Source organism: Condylostylus longicornis, unplaced genomic scaffold, assembly GCF_029603195.1.
Source record: "Condylostylus longicornis isolate FDR11 unplaced genomic scaffold, ASM2960319v2 ptg000001l, whole genome shotgun sequence".
Lineage (NCBI taxonomy): Eukaryota > Metazoa > Arthropoda > Insecta > Diptera > Dolichopodidae > Condylostylus > Condylostylus longicornis.
This window is the reverse complement of record NW_026577970.1, coordinates 250,938-262,189: the sequence shown is the minus strand read 5'-3', so window position 1 is coordinate 262,189 and position 11,252 is coordinate 250,938. Positions and strand designations below refer to the sequence as shown.

The 11,252-nt window shown below is 35.0% G+C and overlaps 2 protein-coding genes across 2 annotated transcripts in view; one reads left to right on the top strand and one right to left on the bottom strand.

The window, feature by feature from the left end:
* The window catches only part of LOC129608301 (guanylate kinase), a 103,735-nt gene extending 102,554 nt beyond the window's left edge, over positions 1-1,181 (top strand). Inside the window, exon 5 of the transcript XR_008696891.1 lies at positions 648-1,181. The gene's annotated coding sequence lies outside the window, so the exon portion shown is untranslated. The remainder of the gene's footprint in view (positions 1-647) is intronic.
* A 3,021-nt stretch (positions 1,182-4,202) lies between these two features.
* LOC129612386 (uncharacterized) overlaps positions 4,203-11,252 on the bottom strand; it is a 28,632-nt gene continuing 21,582 nt past the window's right edge. Inside the window, exons 3-5 of the mRNA XM_055525986.1 lie at positions 5,440-5,584; positions 4,696-5,386; positions 4,203-4,625 (exon numbers count right to left, since the gene is read on the bottom strand). Of these exons, the coding sequence (XP_055381961.1) occupies positions 4,348-4,625; positions 4,696-5,386; positions 5,440-5,584 (1,114 nt within the window). The 3' untranslated portion in view covers positions 4,203-4,347. The remainder of the gene's footprint in view (positions 4,626-4,695; positions 5,387-5,439; positions 5,585-11,252) is intronic.

Here is an 11,252-nt window from a genome sequence, read left to right as displayed (position 1 = left end):
GCATGTCGAAAATCCTTTTGGAACTTTTTGACCATTAATATTTTATGTTCACAAATGTTCTTTCCGATTCTGTGATGGATGCCGAAAAAAATAAAACAAAAATTAAAAACGTCTAAAAAAAATGCAAAGTGTTTTACATGTTTTGGGGCATTTCTGTTCCGCGGCCCGCCTTTTTTTTTTTGAAATAGGTTGACCAGCAGTACTTAACAAACTTTTTTGGAATATCTAAGATCCAGATTCCTGGAAAAATCCAGGAATATCTGTTTTGAATCATGTATGTTCGACTTTTAATTCGACAGATCAGAGCTTTATTACGGTATTTTTAAAATTATGTTTCCATACGCTTATCCTTTTTGGCATAATTATATTATTTTGAACCACCTGTTGAAAAAATAAAAAATCGAGAATTTATTATATTGTTGTAAGGAAGAAACCAAAGTTCAAAACGACATACTTACCTGTTTGTATTATGCGACTTTATTTTATGTCCATCTAATTAAAATTATCTTTTTAGAAATAAATTTTTATATTCCACATTTCATACGTAAACCAGACATAACATATATTAATTAAAATATTTTTTAAATGACAATGTTTGTAAATACAAAAATTTTCTAACCTTTTTTTTTAATTTTCATTTCTCACAGTGCCATCAGTAAGACTGTAAGATCCAGAACTTGGCAAGAAACATAACTGCCACTCATTCTTTGACATTGCTAATGATAATGGACCCACAAAGTGAAACACTATATCGAAAACTGTAGCTAAAAGTCTTACTAATATCAGTAAATACAACATCAACCAGACTACTTCGTTTTGTGATGTGATAGTTTCGTAGACAAATCTCGTTAAATTACTGATCGCTGATTTTACTCTATAAATGAAATTATCACTCCTATGTTGGTCAACAGCAAGACAAAAAATTTCAAAAGAATTTTGCAAAAGAGTTGAGGGACGGCTCCAGTAATGAAGAACTTTTTATTACATGCAGTCGAAAACGGATAGCGAAAAATGTTTTGAGTAAAGATGATGTTTCACTTATCTGCTTCTTAAAGTTGCCACTTATGCATTTTCGTGACATCGTTAATGTCTCAAAAAAAAACTTATACCCGATACAATGTTAATTTTTTTTAATGTAATATAATCAAAAAAGTTTTAATTATACATTGTGTTTTGATACATTTTGGATTTTAAAAAAATTAATATTTATGTTACGAAGCAAATATTATTAAATAAAGTACGTGATTCTAATTTTGTAAGGTTTGAGTGAAAATTTGTGCAAAGCATTGTATTAACAATTTGTAAACACGACGCTCTTTTTTCCGCTTTCTGGAAAAATTCAGTTTCATACCCGGTTGTAGGGTTAAAAAAATTAACTTTTTTCTTTTATGCGTTGAGTTTTAATTTGTGCCAGCAATATTACAATTGAAAAAAATTGATTTGTTATTCTTTCCTTATTTTTATTTTTTATTACTCACAAATTTTTAGCCATTTAATTTTTACTCAAAAAATTTAAATAAAATATACAATAACAACTTTTACTTATTTTACAAAACAAATATTAATTCTTCGTAATTATAATTTAGTTAAAGTATAGACACCGTCTCCTTAAAACACTTCAACATGTCGGTGTACAAAAAATTTACTCATACGATACCTCTTAAAACTCACGACCATTTTCGAAAATAAAGCCATGGTTATACAAAAATGAACAAAATATGCTCTTCTTTATACTCTTTTCCATTTCTATGTTTGCACCCTTTTTTTGATTAAAATATAATAAATGGAATTTTTAGTATAATTTATGTGGAAAGCCTACTGAGAGACAAAGAAACAAAAATCGCAAATATAATATGAGATCATTAGCCATGTATATATAAATAGTAATAACATATTTCTTCTACTTGATGACCTGCCTTGTCACGATGTAGAAGTGAAATAGGATCAAGGATTCTCCAGACTTGCCCCAGATTAGATCAGAGACTGATTATCCAAGAGATAATTAGTTCCTTTTATAACCTCCCCAGAACATCCCATCATTCCAAACTCCCCGGGCTGAATTAACGACCAGTGCCGATAATCAGCTTAGCTCGGGGTCAAGATAAATAGCACAGTCGCGAACGAAGTATTAGAATAATCTAAGTGCGGCGGACCTCTGCTTAGATGGACATCAATTCTCAACAACTCGTGAGATCAGCAATGGAGAAGTTAAATTTTGTAAGATATCCAAGTAGGTTCGGTACTCACTACACTTCTCATGTAGAGACCATGATTGACATAAGGGATACGTGAAGCTAGTCAAGGAATTCAATCCCAAGCAGGTCGCGAGCTCTTCATGGATTCCGGTGAAGTTATCGAATGTAAAAACTACCTTGGAGATGATCAAGCTTGGCCATACAAACCTGCCTACATCAACTGGAGGAACTACCCTTGACGGTGGCCAAGGTGGAGAAAGATTAGAAACACTATAATTCTCAAGAGAGATGCTGGCCCCACTCAAAAACGATTACTTCATTATGAATTATAATATAATATGCTTTTATTCATTCCACTTTTGAAAACATGCATATACATATATGTAAATGAATCTATAAACTTCCAAAAAATTTCAAGAAAAGCCTATAAAAAGTTTACAAACATATAAGCATGAAAAAGCATTACGGTTTAAGGTTATAACATGCAGTCACGCGGCGTACAATCTACAACTTATGAGCCACATAATTTCGAAAGCCAGTTGAATATATTATATTAATATATATAAAAGGTTCGGCAAAAAAGACTTTATTGACAGGAACTCTTTGAAACAGAGTCCACACCACGGAATTCATAAAAGTGACAATGATGCTGTAGCATAAAAACACATTCTGCAATAATTTAAATGTCATTTAAAGAAAACGAACTCCAAGTGTATTATTGTTACATACATATATCGATTTGCGAATAATCTACACGTAGGCTCTAACCCAAGTAACAGTTTCCAAGAGTAATACCCAAAAAAATTTATCAAAAATCTCATAAAACTCTCATACCACCCTCGAATAATCTCATAATTTTTTTACAATAAAGTTCTTACAATAAAGACTTAGAACTTGCAGTGTTAAAAATTCTAATTACTCTCATAGCAGAACTGCTTTCAGCAAACCATAAAATATTTTAATTCTCATAAAGTATTTTTTATAAGATTTCAATTCTTATAGAGTTCTGCTCTTAAAAGAATTTCTTTATAAGTCTAGTTTTTGGGCAAGGCCATTTTAGTTAGTATTACCATTTTTCCTTATCTAAATTTTAACCCTAATAAGAATTCTTTTTTTGGAAAGAAGTCCGCAAAATATTTGTTGTATAAAAATTATTAAATTAAAATTAATGAAATACAAAATTATAGTTTTACTTGAATATTATTATTGAGCTTTAGTTGGAATTTATGCATATTAGTATATTTATTTTTTGCTTAACAATTCTTAAATTTTAAAATTTATGTAAAAAAAAAAAATAAGATATTACAGGGCTAAAAAATATGTATAAAAATTTTTTAAATTTTAATTATTTTTTGTTGGCGTTGCTTTTTTTCGAAGTACAATATCAACTTTTATCAATAACATTTTAATGCCAGCAAATAATTTTTTTACCATGGCAAAAAAAATATTTTAATTTCCCATATTTATAATTTTATAATATTAAATTTTTGAATACAAATATTTATTAATTACATATCATAAACGTAAACATATGTACATTTTGTTTCATTTTTCTTAAAAAAATTTTTAAGACCGATATATTTTTTCTACAATGTATTGCTTTCTCTTTCTAGTAACACTATTATAAATGGCTTATAATATAAGAGTTTTCGTAACTCTCATACTAGTTTTGGTATGAGAGTTATATGGTTTAAAAACTTTAGTCGTCAAGTAATTGTAAGAAAATGGGGGTCGAAATGCAAAGAAAATGTTATATGTATAAAGATTTTAAAAAGTGCATTGATTTTGAATCGCATTTTACAAGACATTTGAAACAAATACGAGTTCATGAATGTAAGATAAACTCATGATGTTCCATAAAAAATGTGAGTTCCATTATTTTTCAGACCATGTACAACAAATATATTGAACAACAGGAAATTTTTTTGGCCCTTTTTTTTAATATTACTTCAGAAAAATAAAATAAGATAAAATTTTTAATCTGCCACATAGAAAAAACTAAACAGATTCTGCAATGATGAAAACATCTTTTAGTTTTAATATATTTTATCTCTAGAAGATTTAATACATAGACCATCAAAGATCTTACACAATTGAAACAGCGAACTTAAAATTTATATTTTATTTTGGAGCGAGGCCATGGACCGTATTTTTAGAGGTTACCAATTCCTTTGGGTTGGCATATATTTGATACAGTTGCATTCCACTTACCGTCTATACATTTCAAATTAGCACTAAATTTTAAATCTGGAATAATTTCAAAATTTCGATTACATTTGATATGGCACATTGTTCCAGCTGGGGCTTTCATCGTAGGATTTTCAAAGTGATGTGTCTTTGCGTAGTTTGGATATTGACAGGAAAACCTTGCATATTTGGGGACAGGTAGAAAATTGCAAGACTGATTTTTCTTAGATGATGGTTGTAGTACTGAGACAGCAATTAAAAAATATAAATTTAATTAAGAAGTAAGATTTTAGAATGCGTTTAATATACTTACAACATTTTGGTTGCTCACCCTCCCATTGCAAGCTGTCATTACAAATTACGGAAGTGTTCACGCTTAAGTATCCCCGGTGGCAAATAAAAGTGCATTTCGACCCCCATATTTGGCCGAGATCGCAGTTCACATTTATGTTTTTTGATGACAAAACAATTTTTTCACATTGTCTAACAACTACTTTATACCGGAGCATACATGTTTGTACAGCTTTCTCAGTCATTTTATTTTTAATTCTCCCATATATTCTGTGAGTACCTTGTGGTAATAAAAATTTGAATCTTGGTCCATACAAAGTTTCAACAAAATAAGCTTTATTTAAAATGGCTTTGTTATTGCAGGAAAATAATTTGGGCTGATCAACTATGACGCTATCAAATCCTTTTGGGGCGATAAATATTTTTTCCGGAGGACATTTGACGCAGTCAAAATTCGTTTCACTTCGACGCTGTGGTTGAAGATTTGTTTGATGCTGGTCGAAAAAAAGAACATGTTTATTGTTATCATTTTTAATAAAACTGGTTTTAGAATAGTTGTTTTGAATTTTCGAGTCGAGATTTTGCATTAAGGAATTTTTGTCATAACGTTCATCATGAATTCCACTTTGTTTTTCATAACTTTTTTGGCTCAAATTTTTAGAATGTTTTGACTTAAACTTTGTTGTTAATATTTTCATTGGTAAAGCTGTGTCCTAGAAAGACAATGATGTTTTTAGCTTGCAAAAATTTATCATTTACACCTTACATTTTTTTTAGAAATAATAAAAAAGTATTGAGTTTTTTGATCTTTCACAATGGTATTAACTGATTTATTTTGATTCACTGGTATGTTTGCGGATGATGTATATATTGTTTGAATACCATAGTCTTCACTATTGTTTGTACGTATTCTAAAAATTGTAAAATTATTTAATTCAATTTTTGTTATAATTAAAAACCTGTTTAAACAAAAAAATTTCAAAAGTTTGCCGTTCTCAAACAAAATTATGAAAATAAAATTTGTATCAAAATATGTTTTGATACGTTAATTGTTTTCCAAATTACAATTTGGATTACGGAATTAATTTTAATAATTTACTAGTTATTTTATTAATATAACAACTTTTTATGAAAATAAAAATTTAAAAAAAAACTAATTAATGAAGAGTATCTTCAGATATTAAAACAAGACAGATAAATTTTGAAATATCTATCCGACCTTAGCATCATTTTAATATTCTTAAAAAAATTTATTTTTTGAGCTAAATTCACCCTTTTCATAATGTTTTTTTAAAGTTTTAATGTTTAATTTAATTAAATAACATCTCCGTTGTGCATTTTTGTCAATGTTTAGTTCAATTAAATAACATCTCCGTTGATAAAAATACACAACGAAGATGTCACTTAATGTAATTTAAACGCTCTTATGTAAATTCCATTATAAATCAAATTTAAATAATAGTTCATAACGTACATATGTATATGGAATTAAAAAATTATTGCTAACATTTAAAATAAGAAAATAAGGATTTGTTTTGTGATTACAAAGTTTTGTAAAATACTTAGCAATTTCTCCTTATCGCTGGTCCTCACAAAGGCGTCCAATTTGTACACTTATCCGGGTTTAAGGAAAATGTGGCAGGCACAATAATTTTTACGATTATTTATTTTGAAGTTCACATGGGATTTTCCTTCTATGCAATTTTAAATTGGAAGCAAAGAATTTTTTAATTTAGGAAATATAATTTAAGCTCTTTTTTGCGTGAAACTTAACACTTTCTCTTTACTTTTAATACCAAAAATTAAGCAAAAATGTTAAAACAACATGGCTATGAAACGAAAATATTTCCGAATTACGAAGGAAGGTGTACATCGGACGATTTTCAGAAAGATCAATTTTGAAGACCTCAGCTTAATAACGATAACGAAAAACCCGCTCGAGATCCCCCGCCTTCATGTTACTTATAAAAGGTCAACTTGTGAGAGCAAAGTTCCTCAGTATTTCTTTTCTCCTAAGAACAGAGCAGCACAGTCACCAAGAGGCTGTACTGGGGTCTCCCCTTCTTGCCACTATAATATGCAAGTTCCTGCATTGATCCGGAAAGACCACAGTGAAAATTTTCACCTGGTTGTTGCCCATACCTATAATCTTTTTACATGGCTTTTAGTCATAATCTCCCAGAAGCTCCTTTACCTACCGCAGCCCCACAACACTTTTTAAGAGCTCCGGCCGCTTCTCCTCTGATTCCTTTTGTTTTGACCTGGTTGTGTCTACCCAATTAATTGAGCTTCTTAAGGCGACCCAGAGTGCTGTGGAGGGTACTGAAAATAAATTCATCGTCTCGACTCTTTTAATTGCCAAGCAACAAGGTAAACCTTTTCTCGAAGCTGCACCTCCTTACTATGTCGTCCTCCGGCAGCGCCAGGAGCAGGATTTCCGCGAAAAGACGATTCCGATCCCTTTGCCCCAACTCTTGAACTCCATTCCAGCCAAACCTATAAAATTCCTTATATAAAAAAACTGCTTCGATTTACAGAAGACTTAACGCAACTAAATAGAATTATTTGAGAATTGTTTGGAGCTCATAACTTATAATAATTTCAATTTATCGAACATTGAACAAGGAATTAAAACAAAAGTAATAAAACACATTGACAAAATTACACATAACTTCAAGTATATATTTGATTTTCGAAACGGAAAAAATAGACACGAAAAGTTATCTAGCTATAGCAATAACCTACCTTGAAGATATTTAGTTTTGTCATTATCATTTTGAGATATTTAATACTTTTTGAGGTAACTGTATAAATATTTGTCACAGACGAAAGAGCATTCTTTTCTATGACGCGTATGTTAATTATACAAAAATGTAAAGTTTTCGAGTTATCTAATCGAGTATTACCTTCACGAAATTATTTCAGGGCTAGGATTTCTGAAAACATTAATCTCAGTAGATTTATTAAGTTTTTGTGTACTTCAGCGAAAAAAAATTACTTTTGATGTAACTTTTGTATAAAAAAAAAACAAAATTATGTTTTCATTATTGTTTTTTTTTTCAAATATTGAATATAATGGATATTTGTTAACTTTTTTTTTGTATTTATAATTTTTTATTTTATAGTCTTGTATACTAAGCTATATATTATGATATTGAGCATAGCTTTTATAGTGATCTGATCAACATTTGAACACGTGTCTCTCCGCTTAGAGAAAATCGATGCCATTAACACTGCATCGTTGATCAAATTTATTCCATTACTGAAAATATTTTATCCTTTAGCCTTGAAAATATTGTTTTTAAATCTTCAAAGACATAAAATAATTTTTTCTTATTTTGTATTATATTAAGTAGTCGATGAATTCGACTTTTGCTATTTTATTATATATGTATGTACGTATTGTTTAGCTATTATACTGAGCTTAGAGCAATTTCGCGATGAACGAATAATAAACGTGTACTAATTGTTTTTAGGTACTACCTATATACAATGAGTATTTAGGTAGTCAGCTGTATACTATTTATTATAAAGTAGGCATTATTACCCTTATTATGATCGGCGAAACGAATGGCTAGGCGAGTCGAATAGACTAGGCCAGGGACGGCTAGTCCTTTATCGGACTGATTGCCAAAAATAACCACTTAGTGCTCAAGGGTCTTCGGAACCAGAGCTTCTCTTGACTGACGCAGAGGAGGAACTCCTTCTCACGCCAGTGGAGGAAAAGGCGGCGCCTCCGATGGAGACGGATAATCAGGATCCTCTTGGACCTATTATCCAAAAAACTGAGTAGGACCTGAAAAGGTTGGACATCAGGGGAAAAAAACAATATTTCTCTGGTGCATCCAAGCGGCGTATCGCGGCTTATATCAGGGATGGCATGTCCCCAGAGGAAGCTCGCAGATACGAGAAGGAAAGGCTGGAAAAGCTGAAGGCCTGCGGATCGGTTGTTGTGGCCGACCATCCCCAAAAGAGGGAAAGGTCGGAAAGCAACACCCCTGATGCAGGGCCCTCAAAGAAGAGGTCGATGAAGGGCAATGTTGAGGAAAAGGTCCCTGGGAACATTCCTCAACAAAACCCGAAAATGACTTCTTATCGGGATGCAGTAGCACAGGTCAAGGTGGCCATCACTCATAGACTGCATCCAGAGGAAAGGCTATCCGAAGTCCAGATGGGGAAAATCAAAGTAGCCATCATGGATGAAATGGATAGGGTTGTGGACTCTCATCCACAATTCACTGCAGCGTTGCAAAGGGACGGATGGATATCCGTAACATGCAACAATCAAAACAGCAGGGAGTGGATAACCAGTGTCTGCAGGAAGATAAAGCCTTGGGACGGTTGCGATGTCGTGGTACTGGATGGCGACAGCATGCCCAAACAGCATGTCTGCGTCACCTACGTACCAAAGGACGAGACAACCGTCAGTCTCTCCAGGGACAAATTTCTAAGTAGGATAGGGAAGCAAAATCCCAGCCTCAAGATAGGTTCCTGGAGGGTGCTGAGGATGGATAAGGAAAAGGACGGGGGCTGCTCCATCACCTTTTCCGTGGATGATTCCGGATTGGAAGATCTACGGAAAGCGGAGTTCCGACTTTTCCTGAATTTCTTCCGTGTTACCGTTCGGGTTAAAGGAAGAAAATCCTCTCAAGGTGCTGGCGGCAGGGCAGGACAAAATAAAAAACCAGTGCCCACCGCGACAACGAGCACTTCAGGCCAACCAAAAGAGCCAAAGCTCATTGGAAAGTCTGAAGTCGCTCCGAAAATGGCGGCAAGGGAAACGGAAGGACCATCGACCAGCACGCCAAATACAAGCGTCCCGGGGGAACCAAAAGGGTTCAAGCCCATTGTGAAGCCCGGAAATGCTTCGGTATTTGCTGTTGGAGGGGCTAGCGTGGCACCTGGGGCGGCAGCAGAGGCTGTGGCAGGGCAGGCGCCCACCAAGATGTGTAAAAAGGCGACAATGGGAGGTAAGGCTCATGTAAAGCCTTTGTCTAAAGGGCCAAAGCCCATAGACAAGAGCCGGAGGAAATAATATGGCTGTGAGGTGCATCCAAATAAATCTACAGCATGCTAGGGCATCTACTGATGTTCTGGCTCATAGATTTATGAAGGATCACCTCGATATCGCCCTTATCCAAGAGCCTTACATAGTGAAGGATCAGGTTAAGGGCCTAACAGGTGAGCTATTGTATGATAATACAATTGGAGCCAGGCCTAGGGCTTGCATCTTGTTTAGTAAAAAGCTAACGTATTTTCCCATTCCAGATTACTGTTCTAAGGACCAGGAAGAAATTTATCGGGTGCCCCAATCCACAGATTGGAGTCAATTCGAAACGCTCCTCATGGATGGGATTAGATCCGTTCCTGCTTCTGTCAGAACGGTGATGGATATCGAACTATCCAGCGAGGCCCTGACGGCGGCTATTACTAATGCCTATCACGGGAGCTGCCGTGCTAAGCCGAGGCGGAGCAATAGGAAGTGCCCGTGGTGGAATGAGGAGCTTTCAAGGCTTAGACTAAAGACCAGGAAGCTATTCAATAGGGCCAAAGCGTCAGGTTCGTGGGAAGAGTATAAGGACTCACTCACAAAATACAATAAAGAAATTAGGAAAGCGAAGAGAATCTCGTGGAGGGCGTTCTGCAAGGGCATTGATGAACTCCCCAGCAGTGCGCGTCTTCACAGGGTGCTTTCCAAAAAGTATGCTAGCAGGTTGGGCCTAATGGAACGTCCTGATGGCTCCATGACTGAGAACGGAAGGCAGACGTTGGAGCTTATGGCGTCAACGCACTTTCCTGACTCGGAGATTCTTCGGAATCACTCAAATGCAGTCATTGAACCGGGGGCACCCTGTCCCAGGAGGGATGACTGGCAACGATCCCGTCTAGTCTTCACGATGGGCAGGATTAGATGGGCTGTTTTCTCTTTCAGGCCCTTCAAATCTCCAGGTGATGACGGGATATATCCTGCATTTTTGCAGAGGGGTTTCCAACATATCGCTAGAGCACTGTTGGGAATTTTTCGCGCCAGCTATGCGTGGGGTTACATCCCTCAGGCATGGAGGGTGGCTAAAGTGACGTATATTCCGAAGGTGGATAAGCGACCAAGCAACCACCCAAGGTCTTTCCGTCCAATCAGCCTTACTTCTTTTCTATTGAAAGCAATGGAAAAAGTGATTGATAGATTTATACGGGACGATGCACTGGGAAGCAATCCCTTGCATGAATCTCAATACGCCTATCAGTCGGGAAGGTCTACTGTACTCGCTCTGCAGAGTCTGGTGGGGGTCCTTGAAAACTCACTGGAGGTGCGGGAGGTAGCAGTTGGCTGCTTCCTTGATATAGAGGGAGCTTTTGACAACACCCCATATCATGTCATCTGTGAGTCGTTGCACAAACGAGGGATTGATGCGACGACTAGCAGATGGGTCAATCGGATGCTACAGGATAGGATTATTAAGTCCACCATAGCTGACGATATACTCTTCATCTCCGCTGCAAAAGGATGTCCGCAGGGCGGGGTTCTTTCGCCCCTCCTGTGGTCCATTGTAGTGGATGATCTAATAGCTGCTCTCAGGG